Source organism: Diabrotica virgifera, chromosome 2 (genome assembly GCF_917563875.1).
Source record: "Diabrotica virgifera virgifera chromosome 2, PGI_DIABVI_V3a".
NCBI lineage: Eukaryota > Metazoa > Arthropoda > Insecta > Coleoptera > Chrysomelidae > Diabrotica > Diabrotica virgifera.
In genome coordinates, this window is record NC_065444.1 from 756,498 (window position 1) to 783,343 (window position 26,846).

Consider the following 26,846-nt stretch of genomic DNA (forward strand, 5'->3'; position numbering starts at 1 on the left):
TTTCTTGTTTGATTTCAGGTTGCAACATGTTCAAATGATTTTTCCAATCCATCTACTTCTCAGGCCACTACCACCAGCTGTTCCAGTTTCCAAGGATGTTTAAAGACTCAAGTCGAAGTTGAAGGATTGGTATTTGCAAAAAAATGATATTGGGCATTTTGTTGGAGTATCAAACATAAGTGATGCAGATAAGATAACTTTATTACGAAGAGTATGGGAACCTTTGCCTTCCCACAAGTTCTGTGTTGAAATTATTGGGTCAAAGAAACGCACTTTCCAAGTTAAATGGCTGCAGAGATTTCCTTGGTTGGCCTACTCTGATAAGCTGAAAGGTGCATTTTGTAAATTATGTGTAGTATTTTGTCCATCAGCAGTTAGTAGTGGATATCATGAGTCTCCGGAAAACTTAGTAAAAAAAGCTTTCCGTAAATGGAAAGACGCCATTGAAGTTTTTCAGAAGCATTCTAGGACAAAATACCATCAACACTCAAGCATAGCAAAGGATGAATTTTTTAAAGTTTTTGATGGACAACAGCAAAATGTAATTCAACAATTGCAGAAAAAAAAATAAAACTGAAATAGAAAGAAACCGAAACATTTTAAGATCAATTATCGAAACCATAGTATTGTGTGGGCGACAAGAGATACCATTGCGAGGCCATCGCGATTCAGGTCGTCTGTCACTTGAAGAACCTAATATAAATGATGGGAATTTTAGAGCTTTGTTACGCTACCGAGCTAATCATGGTGACAATATATTAGCTGAACACATACAGCATGCTCCAGGAAGTGCATCATATTTCAGTCCCAAAGTGCAAAATGAGTTAATAACTCTTATGGGGAAACAGATAGAAAGCGCCATCTTGACGAGAGTAAAAAAATGTACCTTCTTTACAGTGCTAGGTGATGAAACAACTGACATAAGTCGTGTAGAACAATTCTCACTTTGTGTTCGTTACGTTGATTTTGAGTGCATTGATCTGAGAGAAGACTTCATTACATTTGTTCCAGTAGATGACGTAACCGGAGCTGGTCTTGCTTTTGCATTACAATCACAAATCATACGGCTAGGACTTCGAATGGAAAATGTTCGTGGTCAAGGTTATGATGGAGCATCAGCGATGCGAGGGGCATTCAACGGTGTTCAGTCGATCATAAGACGAGATTTTCCTAAAGCAGTGTATACACATTGTTCATCACATTGCCTAAACTTGTGTTTAAGCGATGCTGCAAAAACACCATGCATCCGAAATTGTTTCGCCAAAATATCTCAAATTAGCACTTTTTTTCGAGCTTCAGCAAAGCGAGCTAAGATTCTAAGAGATGTGTTAGAAGAAAGAGGGAAAGCCAATAGTGGTCTCCATAGATATTGCGAAACTAGATGGGTGGAAAGGCATGACGCAGTTATTGTTTTAGCTGAATGCTTTGAATGCATTATTTCTGCACTGGAGGTTGTCATCGAAAACCATAAAAATGATGCAGCTATCGAAGCTGCTAGTCTACATACAAGCTTATGTAAATTCGAATTTATAATAACGTTGACTATAATGTCAAAAATGTTATCTGTAACATTAACTACATCCAAATATTTACAAAAGGAAACTCTTGAGTTAGGTGCAGCGTTAGAAAAAATCAGCTTGACGGAAAAAACTTTTTCTAACATGAGGACAGATGACGAGTTTTCAAAAGTTTTCAACATGGCTCAATAATTAGCAAACAAATTAGAAGTTCCTGTGATGGTTCCGAGGATAGTTGGAACACAAAGATTTCGGTCAAATATCGAATCACGAACTCCAAAGAGTTTTATCGTCGTACGGTATACATTCCTTACATAGATGAAATAATGACATCCCTAAAAGACAGATTTTTAAGTCACAAGGATATATTAAGAGGGCTTGATAATTTTGTGCCCGCTAACTCTGTCAAAAAACAATATGAGGACCTAAGACCTGCATTAGAGTTTTACAAAGATGATCTGCGGAGTTCAAACAATTTCATTCTGGAAGCGGAGTACAATCTATGGAAAACTCACTGGCAGACATTTGCAGCAGATAAGTTACCCAAAAGTGCGCTAGATACCCTTAGAAACATGGACTGGGACATGTTTCCTAATATTAAAATTTTATTAACCATTCTCGCCGTAATCCCAGTTACAACAAGTTCAGTAGAACGATCATTTTCAACGTTGAAGAGGCTGAAAAACTACCTCCGGAATTCTACTGGGGAAGAAAGATTAACAATGTTAACACTACTAACCGTCCACCGAGATATACCAGTAAATATAGAGGATGTCATCAACGAGTTCAACAACCAGAAGATTAAGTCTTTCGTGATAAAAGTAAACAGTAAGCAATAAGTATTATACTCTTCTTTTATACGTTATTTAATTAAAAGCTAATGTTCACTATTCTTTTAATTTTTCATGGCCTACAAATTTAGTTCATATAAATTTAAATACCCTCATACGTAAATTTATTATTATACGATATTACTTTCACATATTTTTCGCTATTAAGTATGGTTCAGGTTTGCGTTTGATTGAATTTGGATAATAATCTATGAAAATAGTATAACCTTCATATTTATATTTATAGATGGGTATAGGTATATTTCTAAAGTAACTGAGAGGCCCCCCCCAAAAGAAAATCCTGGTTACGCCACTGATACACAGGGTTTAGATTCAGTAGAATGGTATTCCTTCTGATATATAATGGAAAATATGGTACCTAACCACATCATTAACCTAATAAGGTCATTATATAGAATTTTCCTTTCAGATTTTTTCGGTTCCATTGAAATCTTTCTTTCGCACAACACATCACTCACTTCCTTCAATTTCATCCATCCTCCCATCATCTATTTCACCATTACTCTGTAGTACCGGTCTTTAGCTATCTAAATATTAATTTTCACAACCATTGCACCACCCAATGTTTTCATGTTAGTTGAAGCAAGATATTAAGATTTGAAGTACTTTATCAACAAACTTTATCTTTAAGATATCTACTAACTCTGTCCTATGTATTCCAGATACTCTGTTTTTGTTCTGCTCAGTTTTAAACCTATTTTTTAAGAATTTGTTTCTACGATTTTGATTTTTGTTCAAAATTCTTTTCACTATATCCATCAGCAATGATGAAGAACCAGGGAATATTATTGCATTATTATTAGATGCATGATCCGCTATGCGGAAAGATCCTATTAGATGCAAGCTCATGGTAGAAGGGAAATCCATAGAACAGCTAAACCAGTTCAAGTATCTAGATGTAGATTTATCAAGTTATCATGGCCCAGCCAGAGACTTAAGAGGACAAATAAACAAGGCCGCAGTCATGTCCGTATGTTTCAAAGACGTGGTCTGGATTAACCCATATATGAGAATGGGCAGCAAAGTTAGAATTTATACAACTTGTATCAGACTTGTTGTGACCTATGGTATTGAATCAATGGAAGATACCAATAAAAAAAACATGTACGAACAGCCGAGATGAAGACACTAAGAGCAATTGCAGGGAAGACAAGAAGGGATAGAATGCGAAACAGTATCATCAGGGAATAATGTGGCGTGCAAGATGAGGTAGACAAAGACGAAGAGAATGGTTCAGTCATGTAAAAAGAATGGGTGAGCACAGACTACCAAGAATTGCGCTAGAAGGAAAACCAGCTGGCAAGCGTCCACCAAAAAGATGGAGAGATAGCTGGGCAGTCTACCTCTCAAGAAATACTTCAACTTTCAACGTCGAAATTAACAGATCGACAGATATACAACAAAATTTAATTTATATTTAATATAATAGGAAGAAGAAAAACATAAATAAATACAAAGAAAAAGTAGATACCACCAAAGAAGGCATGTATCATAATCCGAATCAAGTATCATATCATATTATGGACAGCAGACTTATTCTGCATAAGGCCACTACCACCAATATGCCTTCTTACTGTACTTGAACACCACTTAGAAAAATCCTTACCTTTATTCTAGTGAGCATAAACAAAAGATGAATTTTGTTTATTTTTTCCTATCTGTAACCAAACAGTTCACTTCCCGACAAACTTTTACTTTTACCAAGCTAAGGAACTACAATGGTCAAACATCAGGATGAAATTTTTCTTCTTTCTGTAAATTGCTCTTCCTCCTTAAAAACTTCACTGTAATAAAGTTAAACCAATGACGATTTTGGTACAGATTTCCACTTGAATTTTTTCTAACGCAAATCAAAAATTTTATCAATAAAAATTGATAGTGAAAATTTGAAAACAATGAGGTACAAGAATTTGTATTAATATTATCATGTCCACTTCTTATTTATCTAATTTATCTTAATAGATCAATTTACTTCAGAAAGCTATTCCATACTTACTAGCATTAGTGATAGGACAATATTATTAGCTGCAAGTAAGTCAATTTAAAGGTTCCAAATCAACCAACTTCACACAAAAAAGTAAGTAAATTTTCCACTATTTTCCATTTCCTTTGCCCTTTTTTATGTTTATGTCATCTTGAGGGGCTTTAATTTGATATTGTTGCCTGTGTTCTCTGAGCATATTAGTTTCAAAGTATTGGTGCCTCATTGCCATGAGTAGATTCCACAATAATTTTAATGTTATTTGGGCTCCTCAGAATAGTTAAAAATGTTCAGACTTCCGTGGTTAATTTTTCTCTTTTGTAGTACTTTAAAAGTCCTCATTTTTTGTAGTGCCATTTTTGACAGATACAATTTTTGTTCTCCATATTCTCTAGGTACTCTTCTTCTTCTTTTGATCATAACCCTGGATGGGTCTTTGCTTGTCTGGCTATGTCCTTCCTGGCTTTAACGTTATACGCCTTTCCGTTCCTAATCGTCACTCTTTTCTATTGTGGCAGTGTTCATATCTTAAATTTCTTTCCGGCATCGCCTTGGAGATGCCCTTCATCCATGTGGTTGCTGCTCTTGCTCGTTTTCGTTTTTCTGTGGGGTCCTTTCCTTCATTTGTCTTACGTGCCTGTACCATACTTACTAGCTGTTATCTTTTTATGTCATCTATGATTGTTCTTTCTATTCCCATTTATTGCCTAATGTCGTCATTTCTTATGTGTTCAAGTCTAGATCTCCTTGCTGACCCTGTTAAAAAAAACATGTAAATGGCTATTAATTTAGCGTTGTGTACTTCTTGGTTAATTCCATAATACGGAGCTCAAATCTGGCTGAAATGAAATCTGGAAACATATTATGTTAATACTGGTTTAATATTGTGTTGTAAATTGGTTTTTTATTTTCTGTTATTATATTTTTTAGCCACGGTACCGAATTTAGGGCTCCTATCACATGTTTTCTCTTTACTATCCTTTCTTTAATATTTTCTTCAGTTCACCCTATACTCGTTATGTTTATTCTCAGATATACATTATCATTGAAGTTCTAAGTTCCGATGTCTCCTGTTGAAGTTGTCTCCTGTTCTAAGTTCAGATTCTCCGTTGCTTTCTTAAATATATAAAATATATAAAATTAAAAATATATTAAAAAATCTATAAACAAACTTGCAGCATTAATCATAGTTAAATATTAGTCTAGTAAAATAAAATTTCACTACATGTAAAACAAAATGTAAATTCGTACAGGTTGAAACAAATTTTATATCAAAGTTTAGGTGGGTACAAAAGATATTTTCAAGAAAGTATCCAAATCACACAAGGGGATCATTCTTTAAATAATTAAAAAGGGGTCATTTTTGCAAAAAAATTACTTTTTTAACTGCTGAGGTCATTCAATTACTAATAAAGGTCTATAGGATTATTTTCTGCAAAGTTGAAGGGTTAGTCTTCCACATATAACTTACTAAATTAAATTTGACCCCCTATTTATTTAAATAATTATACATGAAACTTTAAAAACAAATTTGCAAAAAATTATTTTTAGCGTTTTAAATAAGCACAATAGAATATCTTATTTTACAGGAGAAGTTGCACTATGTTATTAGTAATAATAAAAAAAAATTAGTCCAAAAATATTTAATATTTTTTGAGATATTGAATTTATTTATTAAATGTTACCCTATTTTCAATTGCAAAAACGCGGTTGTTGGCAAAGAAATATTCACCTGTATTAAATCTTATTAGTTTTATTTTTATGTATGTTTTCGATAAATGTTTTTCCCCCTAAAATGACATTTGAAAATTATTCAAATTTGTTTATAATTTGTTTTTTTAATAACGTCGCGGGGATTAAATATTTTGAAATGCCGTTTCGATAATTGGATTTCTGGGAATTTTTCACTAATTAACAAATTTTTTGTCTTTTTTTCCTCTTCTTTTTTTTTCTTGGAGTTACCTATATTACTACGGGCCCTTGTAGGGTTAAGTTTCATTAAGAATGTCGAATCTCTAAGTTATAGATTCTAGCCCTAAAAATATTAAGATTGGTCTAAAATCACTTAAATAAAATGTGGCTGGTTACTGAGTTACAGGGTGTTTAATTTAAAAATTAAAAATTATTTTTACCAAGTACTTTCAAACTATTTGACGCATCCTTATCATACTTGTCAGAAAGTGTGGGTACTATACAGTCTACTAAATTGTGACAAATAAAAGTTTCTAGCTACTACCAGAGGCGTACGACAGGGGATAGTTAATGGTTGACCCTTTCCAAATTCTACGCCACTGAGGGAATTACTATTTTAGCAAAATTTTTCGATTCTCCAATACTTTATATGTAAATAATATACTCTTTACTGGTAACGATTAAGTCATTAGTTTTCGAGATATTGGACGTTAAAAATGAAACGGCATAGTTATTTTGATTCATTCATTCATTCATTTTAAACTTCCAATATCTCTCAAACTGATGACTTTATCGATACCAATAAAGTTATTTACATACAAAGTATTGGAGAATCGAAAAATTTCGTTAAAATAGTAATTCACTCAGTGGCGTAGAATTTGGGAAGGGTCAATCATTCACTATCCCCTGTCGTACGCCTCTGTACTAGCTAGAAACGTTTATTAATCACAATTTAGTGGGGTGTATAATAGCCACACTTTATGTCAAGTATGATAAGGATACGTTAAATAGTTTTAAAGTACTTGGTAACAATAATCTTTAAATTTTTAAATAAAACACCCCGTAACTCAGTAAGTAGCCATATTTTATTTAAGAGATTTTAGTTAAATCTTAATATTTTTAGGTCTACAATCTAGATCTCATAGACTGGACATTCTTAATAAAATTTAACCCTAAAAGGGCCCGTAGTAATATAACTCCAAGGAAAAAAAGAAGAAGAAAAAACGACAAAAAAATTGTGTTAATTAGTAAAAAATTCCCAGGAACCCAATTATCGAAACGGCATTTTAAAATACTTAATCCCCGCGACGTTATTAAAAAAACAAATTATAAACAAATTTGTATGATTTTCAAATGCCATTTTAGGGGGGAGTTTAATTGAAATTTTAATGTATCCATACAATTATCGACAATATACATAAAAATAAAAATAATGAGATCTTAAGCAGGTGAATATTTCTTTGGCAACAACCGCGTTTTTGCAATTGAAAATATAGTAACATTTAATAAACAACTTCAATATCTCAAAAAATATTAAATATTTTTTGACTAATTTTTTTTTTGCTTAATACTGGAAACATAGCGCAACTTAGTCTGTAAAATAAAATATTTTATAGTGCTTATTTAAAACGCTAAAAATAATTATTTGCGAATTTGTTTTTTAAGTTTTATATACAATTATTTAAATAAATAGGGGGTCAAATTTAATTTAGTAAGTCTTATGTAAAATATTTACCCTTCAGCTTTGTAGAAAAAATCCCATAGACCTTCATTGATAAGTGAATTACCTCAGCAGTTAAAAAAGTATTTTTTTTGCAAAAATTACCCCTTTTTAATTATTTAAACAATGATCCCCTTGTATGATTTGGATACTTTCTTGAAAATATCTTTTGTACCCACCTAAACTTTGATATACAATTTATTTTAACCTGTACGATATTAGGCTATATATAGTAAGTGGGATCTAATATGTATAGTGTGATCTGGATCACATTTTGACAACCTCTGTTCTTAATATTATCAAGCATACCAAACAATAAAGTTTTAACTAAAGGATTATCCTATTTAGCGTTGAATTGTGGCCATATAAAATTTATTATGGTTGGGATTTTATCCAATTGTAACGGTAAATAATAGAATAAATGTAGAATATACCTACGCTTAAATTTATACAGGATACGACGATTTTAAGTATTGAAGTCTGTATGAGTGTTTTGTCTGCTTGTTGTTGTTCTCTATAAGTTTTCTGTTTCCACGTATCTACTACTTTTTTAATTCTCTCCCATTTTTTCCAGGCAACTGAAGGTCTTCCCCTTCTTCTTCTTCGGTGTGGTATGTAATTTAAAGCTTTCTTTGGCCATCTATCTTCATTCATCCGTTTCACGTGACCATACCACGCTAGTTGTCTAGTTTCAATTCTATCTACATACACTAGAATATACAGTATGTGTATTCCTTCTAATATCTTCATTCCTGATGTGATCTTTTTTAGATATACCACATGCTCTCCTTAGATAATCCATTTCTACTACTTACAATACACATATCTACAAATATCTACAATTTCAGTATTTTGTTTTCATGAAATCCGACTGTTATGAACCGGTGGTACTGCAGTCTATTAGCTTATTGTACAGCTTTCTTCTTTTCATGATACCCATTTCAGGTCTAGAAGAACCATGTACCAGCATATACAGATAATGGATGGATACCATATATTTTTGCAGTCACTTGGTTGTCTCCGTATTTGCTATCTGCTATCTAGTGCAAAAAAAGGCTGTCCACAACATGTCTGCAACGAATCCTGCAGTTCTTCGGTCACGTGGTTCGCAGAGGTGACGATAGTTTGGAAAGATTAATTGTTTCTGGAAACGTTACGGAGAGAAGATCAAGAGGACGATCACCAACTAGATCTTCTTCTTCTAATGGTGCTACAACCCTTTGTGAGTCTTGGCCTTCTTAACAATGTTCTTCCATGCCTGATGTTCATGGTTTTAAGATCCCTCTCTGCGTCCTCTATCCATCTGTTACGGGGCCTTCCTCTTGTTCTGTTTTCTTAGGGCTTCCATCTCTGGATTATTTTCACAGCTCGATTGTCTGGCATTCTTTTTAAGCGATCAAGCTATTTTAGTCTTTGTAATTTTACAAATTCTCTGTACAGAGAAGAATCCGATTGGCGTGGGCAGCATTTGGAAAGTTAAGATGGATATTAAAAAGCACAAAGATACAACAGTACCTAAAAACCCGTGTATTTGACCAGTGCATCCTGTTCTAACGTATGGCTCAGAAACATGGACATTAACAAAGGCCAACATAAACAAAATTGAAATAACTCAGAGAAAAATGGAAAGATCCATGTTGGGAATAAAACTACAAGACAGAAAATCAAACAAATGGATAAGAGAGAAAACAAAAGTGAAAAATGTAACTAAACATATAACAGGGTTAAAATGGAGATTTGCGGGCCACAATGCGAGACAAGAAGATAAAAGATGGAATGCTGAAATACAAAACTGGAGACCGTGGACAGGAAGAAGAGGAAGAGGAAGACCTCAGATGCGATGGAAGGACGACATTGTAAAACCTGCAGGAACTAACTGAAAAAACGCAGCCAAGGACAGACGGAAATGGAAAGATTTGGGGAAGGCCTATGTCCAAAGTTGGATAGAAATGGGCTAAAAGAAGGAGAAGTAAGATTTTACAAATCTAACAATATCTGCGCTCTGCATTAGTTCATCCAACTCATGGTTCATTTTAATTCTCCACGAATCATCGATGCATTGGGTTGGTCCAAATATCTTCCTTAGTATTTTGCGATCACCAACTAGATGGTCCGACCAAATTAAGAATTCAGCTGGAAACTCATTCTGCGAAGCTCTTAGAGCAGTAGGAATATTGGAAGAAATCACCATCCTCAGTAATGGGGAAACGACAAGAGAGAGAGAGAGAGAGAGAGAGAGAGAGAGAGAGAGAGAGAGAGAGAGAGAGAGAGAGAGATCTAGTGCCTCCCAGCCAAGCAAGATATGGTTGACTGTTTCAGGTTCTCTTGGAGCTCAATTCTACATGAAATAGTTTCATAATATATAGGTGTCCCTTAACTATTGCATATCTAGTATGGAAATATTTTATGTATGACCCTGAGCTGATTCCTGCTTGTTTTCCGCAGTACTTCTATTTGTCACTCCTATGTCTCCTATTTTGTCACTCCTATGCCGGCTCTGGATTGAACTATGTATTTGGTAGTTTCTGCCCTTCCGGCAAGTTCAACAGCTCTTCCATTGACGTGTATTCATCGGTAACTTGGAACTCTTACCAGTGTGAGATTGTTATATTCCGCCAATCTGTGAAGTTCTTTTCTACATTTCCGCACTAACCTAGAGTCGAATCAATTTGATGATGGGAGGTGGCAAAAACCGACAACAACCATCATCATCATCCAGCCTCCTGCGTTGTAAGTTAAACATAGCCCAAGTAGCAATTTTACGACCTGCAACCAATTTTGTCCTAATGGGACGTTAAATTTAAGGACAAAATTGGTTCACAATAAGCCTTAACCAAGGACAACGTCTGTTTTTCCTATGGACCAACGTTGCTGCTAATAAGTAATATAATCTGATGACCAACCGACATCGGGAATAACGACGGCAATTATTAGGATAAGGTTTGACGTTAAGCTGACGTCGGTCTTAACCTATCTGTAGTATAAGTGCAATTAAGTGGCATACATCAACGACTACTCAACGTCGGGAATTACAACGTATTTTTTAGGATAGATGCCAACGTTCAGAGGACGTTAGTATTTTATCGAGTATGGTAGACGTATTTTTCGGGAAGACGACAATGGCAATCCAACGTTGAGAATACCAACGTTAATTATTAGGTTAAGGTTTAACGTTAAGCTGACGTTGGGTATAACCTCTATACTACAATGTAATTTACTGGAAGACATTTAACGACTGGTCAACGTCGGGGATTACAGAGTATTTATTAGTATCGAACCCAACGTTCAGGAGACGTCGGGCGTTTTCTCAGTAGGTATATGGTAGATTGCTGCGTGTACTTGCGGGAAGGTGAGAACGACAATACAACGTAGGTAATAACAACGTAGTACTTAAGTAAAGTTGTATACGTTAACCTGCCGTCAAAGTTTTTTTTATAAGATACCTGTAATTTACTAAAAAACGTCGACGACTATCCAACGTCGTAAAGTAAATTTTCGACAATTGGTTTAGTTTCCAACTACAAAACGACGTAAAAATTTGCTGATTAGGGCCTATCTGACTTGACTCGTCTTGACGAATATGAAGTAATGACTATAATATGAAAGATATTACATTGCATAACATAACCTTACTTTTTTACACTTGGTTTTTCTATAAACAGTATTTTAACAATAACAATTTATTGAATGAAAAACCTATATAGTTAAAAAAATATATAGTTGTTCTTTGAGCAAAAACAATGTCTCAAAATGAAGTCAAATGTCAATCTCAAATCGTTTACCAGATTAAGGCGTGTTCACGACGACGACCGGTCGTCGGAAGTCTGTCGTCAAGACCAGGTTGTTTGCGCTTACTTTAGGACGTATTAGGTATACCAATAGGTAAATTCGAGGTGTGCAAGGTAAAAATAGGTTATACTAAAGGTTGGCAGGGGGTGTCCTTGTCCAAATCATTTAAAATGTAGTGCAATTTAGGTCGCGAGTCAAATCCACCATTAATGAAAGATCGCCATGGTTCAGCCATTTTTTGAAACATAATGTTTGGCAATTTTTTTGCTAGATTTTAATGAATATTTGATTTTAATTAACGAATTTTGTTTATATCTAAATCAAGGATAATTTTGTATGGGTCTAGACATAATAATATGTTTTTTAATTACGATGGTTATTTCTATTTTTACCGTTTTATTCGATTTAACCTGTAAATTTCTGAGGTGCTTTCAGTTTTTAGCAATTTTTATACCTAGTTTAACAGTACACTTCCTTGCGTTTGTAAATTTTCGACCGCATTATGCAATGAGGCAGATGAATAATAAAATAATTATACAAGTCACTTAGGTTATATTCTGAATAGAGTAGGAACCTACTTAAATAAGTATCAACAGGTCGTCATGCATATTAGTTTCTGATGATTTAATATCCTCCAAGATTATTAACCTATTTGGTAAAAATGAAGTGTATCGGCCGTACTTCTGTGGTAGAGAATTTTATACTATTACTGTACAAGACCAAAGTCCTAAAAACTAACGTAATTTGACGATAAAATAGCTCGAGCTGAGAAGTCGAGAGGGGGACGTCGAGGCAACCCGTATTTCTATTCCCCACTTAGGTACAAATAGCGGTTTTCTGACCGTCGTCGCAACGTCGCGTATTAACGTTGGGGCATTTAATCCAACGTTAAGACGTCGTAATATTACGTCCAATTGCTTCTTGGGAGGCCTCCCCTAATTTTCTCCAGTTCTATCTGTCTTGAGCTTATTGAATGACACCTTACTGCTGTCGTTTTTAAATGATTTTATACTAGTATTATTCAGCATTCAAAAATAAAACTGGACTTTAGAAGCAAGGCTAAAGGAATATTGATAATTTGCTTATGCTTATTAACCGTATTAATGACTTTGTTAACGAAATAATTAGTTATTTTTTTTTAAGTAATTAAAATATTTTAATGATATATAATATGATATTCACGGTAAAAATAGTGGTACGGCTCGTGTAAAGAGCTCTCTATCAATTAGATCTTAATTATAGCATACAATGTTGAAATTATTTTTTAAAGTTAACAATTAACGTATATATTATGGTCGCAGCTCACGTTGTATTTATGAACTTAATAATATAAGTAATATGGCAGTATCATTATTATTTTTTTTATTTAGCTAATGCCTCGACAGCTAATGGCCATTGGCATGGCAGGTACGGTGAATCTTTGCAATTAGGTACCTAGTGTCATGTGTAGTGTGTGTGTTGAGTAAGTGTCTTGTTACTTTGCAAAGTCGACGTCATTGTCTTTGCAAAGACACGCTAATTGTATCCGAACGTCTGCGGTCCCTCCGGTGAGTACCGATCCCACAAGGACAGAAACATATTTTCATTTACTAATTTATAATAAATGAAAAATTTTTGACTCTGGTGAGATTCGAACTCACGGCTATTCGGACCTTTCAATCCAAAGGTAGGCGCTCTTACCACTGAGCCACAGAGGGGGTATCATCATTATTGGTCAACATACAGTTACTAAAACAATCGGATATTGATAGCTTCTTATCATTTTCTTTGATTATGTAAAGTATTTATAAAACCAGTTAGGCCACTCTGGCTCTTATGGCCTCAATTCTTTATATTGTTTAATTTATTGTCCATCTTCTAGCTGTAGGATTCCTAGCACTTATAAGACCAGTGCTAACATATGGAGCAGCAACATGGTCACTTACACAGAAGGACCAAGAACTGCTTAAACGTTTTGAGCAAAAAAACCTAAGAAGAATATATGGAGGATTAAAAATTAAGGTTTGTTGTCCAGTCGTTACAATTTTGAGTTGTATAGAAGTTTCGGGGAACCTGAAGTTTTAAAAATCATTAAGGGAGCCACGCCAAGTCTAGAGACTGGCCGGTCCATTGAACCTGGGGAAGAGGAAAATACTTAGGCGGTTCATCCTGCACTGTTCCAAGGAAGCTTTTCCTGGATTTTAGTCGCTTTCGTGGTGTTCAAGCTTTGTATAGGGCATGCCGTTGGTCCGCGATCTGTTTAATCTTCTCTATGTGCTCTGCAAAACCCGTTGCATTATATAGATTTGACAGTGGCGTTGGTTTCATGCACCCCATTACTATCCTGCATGTCTCATTTAGAACAGTATCAACTTGTTTGGTGTGGGCCGATCTGCCCCAAACGGGACACGCATATTCAGCAGTTGAAAAACACAATGCCTGTGCCGTTGTTCTTAAGACGCCAGGACATGCACCCCATTTACTTTCCGTTAGCTTTCTGAGTATGCTGTTCCTAGTTGTTACTTCCCCTCTCGTTTTTATGCAATGTTGTCTGTAGGTGAGGGACCGGTCCAGAGTTACTCCAAGATATATACATAGGTTGGTCTGTGTGTTCTAGTGTATTACCATTCCACGCAATTTGGAGTTTTCGCTTGGCTTCCTTTGCGCGAAGTTGGAAGGCGCAGACTTGGGTTTTAAACGGATTAGGTCTTACGGAATTTTGCAGGTAGTGCGCTGTCATTGTTTTTAATGCAGTTTCGAGTTTCCCCTCCACTTCTTCAAAGCTATTTCCTTGAGCACGTATTGCGAGATCGTCAGCATAGAAGAAGTTCCTGGTTTCAGTCGGCGTAGGTTGGTTATTTGTGTATCTATTGAAGAGCATTGGTGCTAAAACACTTCCTTGTTGGAGGCCGTTCTTTTGAACTCTCCACCTACTTACTTTGCTTTCCAGCACTGTGGCCTGCCTAAGGCTACGGCTTCACGGGCGACAAATTTACGCTAGCAGTAGCCGTAAAACGAACTTAAGGTTCCGCGGAACGGAATAGGAATAGCCGAACTGAACCGACTACAGGACATGTGCGTAGTCGGTTCAGTTCGGTTATTCCTATTCCGTTCCGCGGAACGTTAAGTTCGTTTACGGCTACTGCTAGCGCAAATTTGTCGCCCGTGGAGCCGTAGCCTGAACGGTGGGCGGCATTTGTGTAGCGTAAATGAAAACAAAAGTATAGACGGTTAAATGAAATAAACAAAAAAATATTTAAATGAGTGAAAAATAATTGGGAATAATGGGAGTCTTCTTGTGAAGCCTCTTTGACAAGGAATAGATTCCGAAACATTAGATGTCAGAGGATGGCAAGAGACTCGAATTGAATCAAAACGAGACGATTATTTTCTTTTTAAAAAAATATTTGACGTAACGCCATTTGTGTAAAACATTAAGTAGCGTTAAATAAAATAAAAAATAAAATAAAAAAAATATATTAAAACAGTGTAATTATGTAGGTCATAGGCGTGATGTTCTATTCCGCTACTTTTGGGTATGCTCCGGTAAGCTACATTCTTCAGAGATTTAAGGGGTGGGTTTTAAAATAACATTAATAATTAAAAGATAATATTGGGCGCCATTAATAAATCAAAATAATACTGCAATGATCCAAAATTAAAGATAGTTACTTGCAATGTCGATCCATTTAATGTAGGTTGGTTACCATTGCGGTCGTAAAATCGTCTGTACTTCTCTCCAACAAGAAGGAAAAGAGATAAAGTGTGCAAAAGAAAATACCAATAAAAGTTATAACATAGTAGTCGTTTATTAAAAAAAAAAATACAAAGATTAAAAATGAATTGAAATGATTTTGGTAAAGTTAAGTCTTTCGCGAGATTGTTCGAAGAAAAAAATAAACGGGTTATTATGAGTACCTGGTGACCTGGACTGCATTGATGATTAGAGCTACATGGATTTGGTTTAGCTCAACTGGAACTGTTTTTGCTCAACACTTTCACTTAACACTTTACAATTGTTTGAATTAAAGTACTATTTCACAACATTTTATAGTATGAGAATAGAAATCCAGTTTCTGTTTTATTAGCAAAAAGGTAACTGCTAATGGTTGATTATTATAGAACATTCCACATTGGAACGATGTAGGCACTGTTCATTTGAACATAGTAAAGATTTTGTTAAAAAAAATGAGTTTTTTCTTTTATCTTATTATGAAGTTGGAGAAACTCATTCCGCGTTTATTTATTTTCTTCTTAAAAACAACATAACGAAACTATTCTTTCTAATACACTAGACAACTAGACACAAAACATACTCTCATGGTATTCACTATACCCAACGATAGTTTTCTAACTAAGAAAACATACTGAATCGGGAATCACTACATCTCATAACTCACAAAACCAAAAACCGTCTCCTAGACCAAATCGGTCTATGACTCTACACCTTCATCGCTAGATGTTGACTTCTTTCTTTTGCCAATTTCTGAGCCGGTTCCTTCCTCAAAAAAATAATTCACCTCCCATTCTAACACACATCAGATAGTTTTATCCAATAAAAAACAGGACATCTTTCTAAGACCATCCCACTAGGAGTTGTAAACCAATCAGGAATACTTACTTTCCGTAAACAAGTCTTTCGGATCTCGCCAAGGAACTGCTGGCTCAGCTGCAACGGTCAACTCTGAGAACCCAACTACTTAAGAATTTTATCAACACTAAAGACGTTGTTTATGTCAACATTCAGCTCGTAACATAAACATTTCCCAGTCTTTACGTCGCAGAAAGTCATTAAATTTTTTTGATACTAGCCGAAATACACACAACGTATTAATTCTGAGTATTTGGACGGCAAACGAAAATTATAATATCATCACATATCATGGGATATATACAAAAAAGATTTCGTAGTATAACACTGCATCTAATTCATTCGTCACTACAGGATCGGACCTGATATATTTATAAGACGTAAATTTGGGACCGTTACAGCACAACGAAAAAACGTCTGTTTTGTAGTAAGGAATACACGACCTTACCCAGATAGTGATCATTGAGAGTGTCGTATAATTTTCGGAGCAATGTTTTGTGCCTTACTGTGTCATAAGCTGCTGTCAAATCTACGAAATCAGTCCCAGTTATAAGTTTTTCTTCAAAGCCCTCTTCAATGTGCTCTGTAAGTGTGAGTACTTGACCGGTGCAAGATTTGCCGGGTCTGGATCCTCCTTGTTGTGGAATGGGGTGCTTGTCGACATTTTTTTTCGATTCTGGCGAGTATTAGTCCCTCGTATAGTTTTGAAAAAGTGACATAACAGCGAAATAGGTCTGTAGCTACTGGGATTTTCTGGGTCCTTTCCTGATTTTGGAATTTCGCAGGCTTTGTAACACGTGTTATAGAGTTGCAAGATCCGTTTTTTGTTCCTTGGCCTAAATGGTTTATTTGTTCACTGCATATATCATCCACCCCTGCAGCTTTCCCGTTTTTTAACCTATTCATACCGTCTTGGAGTTCTTTTAGAGTAAAAGGAGGTGGTTTATCTCCTGATTCAATTTTCTTCTAGTATTTGGGTCCTTATATCGGTTATTAGTTCTATGTTACACTTCTTACCTATGAGTACAGGCGGACCCAGTGAATAAAATTCGTACTTTTTCAACTATACGTAGTACCTAATATGTATATCATCTCTGTTATGTGTAATGCTTCCATTTTTATCTTTTTATTTGAAAAATCTGTTTTTTTTTCAGTAGATAGTTTTTTTCTTAGTAATTCTTAGGCTTGGCTTAATCGAATATAAGATCGATAAAAATAGCGACTTCTTTAATTATATCATTAATCGTCATCGATAACGACGGAGTAAAAGAATAAGTTTGTAATATATTGATTTAAGATGTCAATAGCAAAATATTTACCTATCTTGTCCTTGAAGTTTTCCATTATTTTAGCTAATCACTATATTTCAACCACAAAAATAAGTGACTTGGTCTAAATAAGATATTTTTATTTTTTTTTTGTAGTTTATCGGTAAAATATTTTCAGTATTTTATTCCTAAAGTTGGTAAATATAGGTAATCTAATATAGTATCATTCTGCGTATTTAATGATACATAGACTACTTTTTAAATAATCTTAAAACACGTCAATTTTAATTTTTGAATGGTAATCAATTGCCATATGTATGTGTATATAATTTTCGTTTATAGCCAATTAAGTAGATGGCACTTTCAGAGTGGGCATCCACTTCGCAATGGGAAGTTTCAAGAGACATTCGTTTACTTTTCTGTTTATGAATTCGTCACTAGCCGGATCTCTGACGAGGTAGAGTAAACCGACACATGTAAAATCCTATCAATACCGATTCATTTTCATTTATACAGGGTTTAACGAATTGTGCTCTTGCGTTATTTGGTTTTTAATTGCACCCAAAGTGTTGGCAAGGCTTTTGCATGTACAAAAAAAAGTATACTAAAACTTTGTATGATATTATCCAGAGATTTAGATATTAGGGATCCTATGGAATTCTTCACGATTTCTCTCTGCTGGTCCTATCCCAATACAACATATATCGATAGAATTAAGTTTTTTCTGAGACACTCAAAAGAATGTGGAGTGAGGAGCTGATTTCAAATTATTATACCATGATTGTCTTGAGAATATTGATTGAATTTAATCCAAATAGATCTCTTCAAATAGATCTTCTTACAAAATTTGCACTTTTGTCAATAATTGAGCATTTCTGTCATAATACTTTCAACTTCTGGTGCTTTGCTTATGCTCTGCTTGATGAGGTACTGTAGTAGTGTATCTTGTACCGTTTTTGTTCCGAAAGTTGACAATTATCAAGTTATTTTCAGGATTGCTGTTCGTTCTAAACAAATGGCTACGAACAAGTGTTGAACAATTCGCGTAGATTTTTTAACCAGTAATATATTCTCCTTTAAAAAAAATTAAAATTTACTAACCGAGAATTAATTTTTTGCAGAATTAAATGGCAGATAGTGGCCAAGCAAAAACCTTTCCCCAATACATTGCGGCTCTGTCCGGTAAGTAAAATATTGATGTTTTTAGTTAAATAAACAAATTTAATTTTGACGAACATATATAAAAAGTTCTCTTAAAAAAGTTGTAATTTTGTGCGAAAAGTTTATTACATAAACATGTTGTAAAAATATTATTACATAAACATGTTTATTAGTAATATAAACTGTAATCTCTTAAGATACTATAATTCTCCACAATAATAGAAAATATTACTGACTAGGGACTGTATAACATCGTTTATATTTATTGTGTTGTTATGATAAACACTAATCTCTCTGTACATAACTGTAGTCCTTGCCCACATCACAATTTCATGTTCTTAGTAGATTCATAGAACATACTTTTCAGAAAAAGTATATACTGAGAATACGCGTAATTACCATTGCGAATGTGCAGAGCACATACTGAGTATATACTACATTACAGTACTTAAACGTTCTATGTATATACTTAGAATGTACTACCGCACTTCTTTTCAGTATATACTAAGAATATACTTTTTAGAACATTCCAAGGACGTGCTATAAACCTTCTATTTATATACTTAGAACGTACTTCCGCACATCTTTTTAGTTTATACTAAGAACGTACTTTTTAGAATATTCCAAGGAAGTGCTATAAACCTTCTATTTATATACTTAGAACGTACTACTGCACATATTTGTATTTGAAGAATATGTTTTTAAGGATATTCTAACAAAGTGATATCAAGTGCTATATTGCTCAGAGTATGTTTTCAGCATCACCTAATCTCATCTTAGGTTCTACTGGTTCTACAAAATACCTATTATATTTACATATTTTAATGGCAAATGAGAATGTAGTTAGTACCTACATTCTGCAATATTACTTAAAAAGTAAGTACATATTTATAAATTTTAGTTATCTATATAAACTATTATATTATAATATGTAGCTAAACTAAACTATGTATGAGTAACTAAAATTTATATTTTTATATGTACTTACTACTATGTATTTATTAAATAATATTGAGTTACCAAAATAGATTATACCTATTTTGAAGCACCGCAAACAAAATAAAGAGCTTATGTATATTCTTTAGTCCTAGTACTTTATTATCATTCGTCTTCATCCTTAACACTGCCACACTGCATAGATACATATTTTCGATTTCATATTTTACCGTTGTTTCCTACCCTGATCCATTCAGGCAAGAAATGGTCAGAATAAGACAAGACGGGGTTAGGGGGATATTGTGGAAGTGGAATAACAACATCGGTGCACCGGTGGTTAGTGTTGCCAAACGGAGGGAAATTTCACTTTTTGCGGGAATTTTCAACATAAAAGGTGATAAAGGGAAAAGTTAACTCAAACGGGAATTTTTGTTCCAGTCCAAATTGTAAAATATTTAAAAAAATAGAAATATTTATTTGAAAATAATTAAACATATCTTCTAAGATTTTGTAAACAGGAGGGAATTTTTTTATAAAAGTGGGAATTTTTAAGGTTGACGGAAAAAGCTTACTCGATGGTTGGCAACACCAAAGCCTTTGGTTGTGGGTTTTGGCATGCTTTGGTTCTGGAATGGCCCGTATCACAGCCTCCCGTATTGACTTGAATGTAGCTAAATTCAAATTTCAACGATGTAAAAATACTCATGATAAACTCGAAATGGTAAAATTATTTCAATTATTAAAACGAATTTTTAATAATAAACGTTAATATAATTAATGTTTAAACTTTTTTACCATACAACAATTTTGAAATGAAATTCGTCCAATATTACCTACATACATAAATTTTATTAATTATTCTAAAATATAACGAAGTTGATCATCTATAAGGCTAATATTATACTTTCTATACGTACATATTATTTTTAAGATATTGTAAAAGTATCTACTTATAAGTATGTGTTAAGAATGTACTTATAAGTATGTGGACTATATGTTATAAGTACGAAGGACCAGATCTGACCAAACAATTATTAAAACTAAACCAAAAAATACCTCTCTTCAAAAAGGGAGACAAATCGAACCCAAAAAACTACAGGGGAATCAATCTATTAAACACAATGCAATTATAACCCTAGCAGAAGAACAACAAGGTCTTAACTCCGGAAGATCACTAGAATAAAACATACCAGCATATTTATATATCGTGGATTTTAAGAAGGCATTTGGCGCAGAGTCAATTTAAACGATATTATCCACATGTTGTACTTAAGAGAGATAACTCTAGGAATAATCAAAAGGATCGACAATAGCTGTCAGAACAACATAAATGTAAAAGTAGAAGAAGAACTAACTGACCCAATTGAAGCTGGTAATGGGATATGACAGGACAACTCCCTGTGCTCTCTATTATCAAAGCTGGTCATGAATAAAATAATAAAAAAAGTAAGAACAAAAAAAGGATACTAATGGGGAGAAAAACAACGTAAAATAATCTGCTATGCAGACGACGCAAAACTAATCTCTCAAAGTGAAGGTGATTTACAACGGATGCTGCACCAATTTAAAATAACCACCATAAAATTTAACATGTCAATTTCCCCAAAAAATACAAAATTCTTAGCTATAACCGCAAATTCAATAAGATGTATAGTAGGTGTGGAAGGTCAGATAATAGAACAAGTGATAGAGTTTAAATATCTAGGGATCACATTGTCTAGCTACAGAAAGCTCTAAGAAAAAATGAAATAATAAGTGAATAATGGTAAGGGAGCAAAGTATGCTAAATGTGCAGTCACTCGAGCGTTAAGGGGACCTATTGGGTTGTGAAGAGTAGGTCTTAAAACCAAAAAAAGTTAAGTTAAGTTTTTTATTTTAGTGGGGACTTGTCCATTTTTAATTTAATTTTCCATTTCAACAATCGTTTTTTAGATTATAGCGCCATCTATCCATAATTCGAAAAAATGTCTCGAATAAAAGTTACTTATTTTTACGTAAGGAATCCAAATCTGCAATAAAAAATGGAGGCTCCTATTTAAGATTTTAAAGTAACCCTCCACCCCACCCACGTGGGGGGTCGTTTTTGGTGCCATTCGATAGATTTTTCAAAAATATTGAATAAGTGTATTTTTCAGTTTTTCGATTTGATGTTCATTTCGCGAAATATCGCGGGATTCGTATTTAAAATATTTAATTTACACCCCACTCCTTTCCGTGGGAAGTCCTGTTTGGTATCATTCGATAGATTTTTGAAAAATATTGAGTACATATTTTTTAGTTTTTGGATCTGTCATTTATTTCGCGAAATATTCGCGTTTTTCTTGTGAAACTTTGGAACTCGCCCATTTCCTTACGCGCCCCGCTCAAATCGTCAGATTTTTGAAATATGTATACACTTTTCTGCATGTACTTAACTTATCTTATCTTAATCTGACGATTTCAAGTTTTTTAAAGATATATTTTTTTCGCCCCCCCCTTAACGAACGCCCCTATATTAAGAGCCAATATATGATAGAAGTACATTTTCAAAGTACAAGGTTTCTCCCCATGTAATAATCTGACGCGCTCGAGTAACTGCAAAAATTCCCGCTTGGGCTCCCCAAAAAGGCAAAATTTACAAAACAGTCGTCAGACCAATAATTACATAAGCTGCAGAAACACGACCCGGCAAAGATAGAAAGAAGGCAAAGAATTCTAGAAACAGCAGAGATGAAAACCCTTGGAAAAATCGATGGTACGTCACTATGGGACAGAGCAAGAAGTACAGACATACGATGGAGATGTAAAGTGGAAAACATTACGGACTGAGTAAGAAAGAGAAGAGAAGGACGGAACGATCAAATAATCCGAATGACAAAAAATAGTTAATCACAATAAATAGAGTCGTAAATACGGCGAGAGATAGTTCCCCAATAGGAAGACGATCAGTGTTAAGACCACGAAAACGATGGAAGGATAATTTACTGCAAGCACGTTGAAAAACAGTTATGTCTATATAAAAGAAGAATAAAAGGACATATTAAAGTCTAGTTAACTTCCTTCCAATCTACGCGAAATTTGCTGTTTTTATTTTTGTTCTCTGTAAATATTTTGAATTGTTTGAAATATATGTGTATAATTTTTGTATTGGAAAATTATTTTAAACAATCTAACATTTTTATTTTCTTTATTTCAGTATGTCTGGGAGCTGTAGCAGCTGGTGCTGTATTGGGCTGGACATCAAACATTTCGAAAGACCTACAGAAGGGAGGATTAAATGACCTTGTCATAAGCGATGACCAATTAGGATGGATTGGTTCCTTTGTGACTCTAGGAGCTTTGCTGATGTGTTTTCCAATCGGCTACATTTGCGATTTAATCGGAAGAAAATGGGGATGTCTTCTAACACTTATACCGTTTACCGTTGGCTGGCTTTTAGTGATATTTTCTTCCAGTGTTAGTGTAATTTACGTCGGAAGATTTTTGACAGGTTTAGCAGGAGGATCTTTCTGTGTAGCTGCTCCCATATATAGTGCGGAAATTGCACAAGCCAGTATAAGAGGAGCCCTAGGAAGCTATTTCCAGTTACTCTTGACAGTTGGAATTCTCATAGTATATATTGGTGGAGCTTGGATGCATCCAAAGGTCCTTGCTATACTCTCTGCCGTGATACCAATCGTTTTTGCAGTAGTCTTCTTCTTTCAACCTGAAACACCTATCTATTTAATGAAGAAAAATCGACCAGAGGAAGCTAAAAAGGCGTTGCAACGATTACGTGGAAACGCATACGATTGCGATGCGGAACTAAAAGAAATACAGCTGAGCTTTGAACAAGGCTCATCAGAAAAATCTTTCATGACAGTTCTAAAAACTAAAGCTGCCATTAAGGCTAGCTTGATTACGTTTGGCCTTATGTTTTTCCAGCAAATGAGCGGTGTAAACGCTGTTATTTTTTACACTGGAAAGATATTTGAAGCTTCTGGTTCAAGTTTGGATCCTGCCGTAGGAACCATAATTGTAGGAATTCTTCAAACATCAGCAACATTTGGATCATCTTTGATTGTCGACAAGTTTGGACGAAAAATTTTATTATTGATTTCTATTGCATTTATGGCGCTTTCTGAGTTTGTTCTGGGGATGTTCTTTACATTTAAAGAGAGAAGTGTTTTAGATGACGATCAGCTTAAAGCCATTGGATTTTTACCGATTGTCTGTTTAGGTATTTTCATTGTAATGTTTTCGGTTGGTTTTGGACCGATTCCATGGATGATCTCTGCCGAACTAATGCCTGAAGAAATTAAGTCTACGATGGTTTCAGCTGCAGCTACCTTCAATTGGTTTTTGGCCTTCATAGTGACCAAATTTTATGTAAATCTAAAGACAAGTATCGGAGGGGATGTGACATTTTATATTTTCTCTGGAATATGTATTGGTGGAGTAGCTTTCGTGATTTTCTGCGTACCAGAGACTAAAGGCAAGTCTGTTGCTGAAGTCCAGGCTCTTCTTAGCGGTGATAAGACGGCCCCAGTTTCAAACGAAAAAGAGGGTATTGATAATCCTACATTCGATAAAAACTAGGTTAGGTTTTAATATTTGTACCTGAATTTTGTACTAGAAAAATTTTAATTACTGACTTTCTTCAACATTTTTGTTATCTCGTATATTATAAATTTTCCCAAACAACTATAGAATATGACAAGTGGTAGTTGTCGATTTTTTATCAAAAACCCTTAGGCTGCAAGTGTACAGTTGATGGTATTTTCTTAAAGAGGACTACATAATATGGACTGTAAATATTTTATGATTTTACGACCTCTTAAAGACAATATTATCATTTATAAAATGTGAGCGTTTTGGTTGGAAACTTTAAAATGTCTACATTAGGTTAGGTAATGTTAGGATTTTATTTTCAATAATCATTATAATAATGACGTAATAATGACATGATGATGTCATCCAATGTTTTTATTACAGGTCGCCAGAAATATCTGAAACTGCTAAGGTCAGACAGATCGAAAACTTTGGTTACGCGACGTTGTCAGATCTCACAGTAAAATTAATTTCTGCTTTCTCCTGCGTAAATTTTAAAACATTGTGTATCATGTCACGGGATTGTGCACTTAGTGTTCTATTTTTCACGGCACTGATAATATTCATGTTTATTAAAAAATGTTTTTTAAATTGTATTTTAAATACAATTACTCGACGATTTTATTTGGCAATTTCATAAAACCAGTGATTTCGTACACATCATCATTCAATCTTCGATTGTACACTGCTGGACATAGATCTTCCTCATAATTTTCCATATATTTCGATCTTGTGTCTCTTGCATTCAATTCCTATGAAAAGGACGACCTATGCTTCGGTAGGCATCATCTCTTTGTCTCCATTCCAGTATCCGCTTTGTCTATTTATTATTATCTGTCATTCGAGCCACGTGACCTGCCCAGTTCCATTTCAGTATTGCTACTATCTATACTGCATCAGCCACTCCTGTTCTTTCTGGTGGTTTGGGATCTTGTCTCGTAATGAAACGCAAACGCCCAACATAGCACGCTCCATCGCTCTTTGAGACACACGGATCTTTTGCACTGTTCTCCTTGTCATGGTCAACGTTTCCGCACCGGAAGTCAACACTGGCGAAACACACTGATTAAAGGTTTTTCTTAAGGCATACTGATATGTCCGATTTAAAACTATGGTTCAGCTTGCCGAAGGCTGCTCAAGTCAGTCTTATACGACGGAGAAGCTCAACGGTTTGGCTATCTTTTCCTATGCAAATCTCATGACCTAGGTATTTATAGGCCATACCTAGTCTATGGATCTTATTCCTACGCATATATCTTAGCTGACTACAAGATTTGTCATCATCTGAGGGGTTTAGATATATTTATTTTCAATCCCCCTTCTAGCGAGGAAAGGTAGAGCTGATTTAAAAGTTCTTTGGCTTCATCTATCCATCCGAATAAGCGAAAACAATTGAATGGCGTTATCGCTGCAAACATTATTGAAAATAAAAGCAAATTTATATTTTAAATTTTTGACGCGTTTCAGCATCATGTTTCAAGCTTATGTCAACTGAATACTTTAAAGTTTCCAACCTAAATACCCACACTGTATATAGTTCCACATATATTTTATTATATTTTATATTTGTTTATGTATGCCATGTTTGATATTATTCATTGCTTAATTTATTATTTTATTTATAAAGATTAAAGATAAAAAAGTGATCTTTTTTGTTTAGTATATCCCTCTACTAATGTTTCCATAAAAATAGATTAGGTACTACCTATGAAGAAATTACAGAACCTTTGCCCTTCATATGGAATGGCTCTGAGCACAAAAAAAAAACAAAAATCATTATTGTCAGTAAGAACAAGATTGAAGACGAAACAATCTTAGTTAAAGCAAACACTTTAGAGAGAGAAAGCACCCAGATACAATTATTAGGAATGTGAGCTAAACAAACACAGCGACCGTAGCATGAAATAAAACGATGAATTGAGATGGCCAGAAATTGATAATAGAAGTTAGAACTAAAGTATTGAGATGTTACGGTCTGTCCTTTTATATGGTGTTGAAGCCTGGACAATGACCGACGCAACTGAAAAGACTCGCCAGCTTTGAGATGTGGTGTTTTCGAAGAATGTGGAAAATATCATGGACACAAAACGTAACAAACATGGCCAGATAAGATGAAACATGATATAGAAATACTATCAGTATGAAGGAAAGAAAAATGAAGTTATTACCCATCTAGTTACCTACATATTATTGTTCACAATAATATCACCATATAAAGGTATTGTGTTATTTGAAAAAGATATCAAGATTTGAAGTAACTCTATGTTTAAGATACCTATCTGTTAACTCTGTCTTATCTATTCCAGATACTCTGTTTTTGTCCTGTTCAGTTTGAAACCTTTTTCTTTAAGAATTTATTTCCACGATTTTAATTTTTGTTCTAAATCCACTATTTTCTACTAGCACTATCATCATCAGCATTCATTAAGAACTAGGGAATATTACTGTATAGTCTCCCTGTATTTTCCGTAAGAAGTTGTCCTCTATATCATCTTTTATGAATCCCGGAATATGTATCTTATTGCCCTTTAGTGTTTTTATTTTTATTTCCTTATAAAACTGTCTAGACTGACCAGTTCTGGTTGCTCTCAAGTCGCTTTATCCAATTTTCTAGGTATTGTCAGTATTGTTTTTTTCTTCCTTCTCAATTCCCAACACCTGGTTATATTTGTATGTACCTACAAAGAATATAATATACTCTCCTGATATATATTCTTTGGTACCTACATTCTACTGCCCTGTCAGGCAATGTATTTTTGCTCTCACCACTGAGAGGCACATTAATATGGGAT

At 34.4% G+C, this 26,846-nt stretch overlaps 1 protein-coding gene and 1 long non-coding RNA gene across 3 annotated transcripts in view; one reads left to right on the forward strand and one right to left on the reverse strand.

Moving 5' to 3' along the window:
- Positions 1-4,312, reverse strand: part of LOC126879932 (uncharacterized) — a 23,870-nt gene extending 19,558 nt beyond the window's left edge. The window contains exon 1 of the long non-coding RNA XR_007696334.1: positions 3,975-4,312. This is a non-coding gene — a long non-coding RNA (uncharacterized LOC126879932). The remainder of the gene's footprint in view (positions 1-3,974) is intronic.
- Positions 4,313-25,700, forward strand: LOC114337533 (facilitated trehalose transporter Tret1-2 homolog). 2 transcript variants are annotated; one of them, XM_028288000.2, is made up of 4 exons: positions 4,351-4,445; positions 8,336-8,372; positions 18,510-18,570; positions 22,661-25,700. In XM_028288000.2, exons 3-4 carry the CDS (start codon positions 18,516-18,518, stop codon positions 24,040-24,042), a joined length of 1,437 nt encoding a protein of 478 aa, XP_028143801.1. In that variant the 5' UTR covers positions 4,351-4,445; positions 8,336-8,372; positions 18,510-18,515; the 3' UTR covers positions 24,043-25,700. The 2 variants fall into 2 exon arrangements, with proteins under 2 accessions (XP_028143799.1, XP_028143801.1); XM_028287998.2 differs by lacking the exon at positions 8,336-8,372 and having other exon boundaries at positions 4,313-4,445.
- The last annotated feature ends 1,146 nt before the right edge of the window (positions 25,701-26,846 follow it).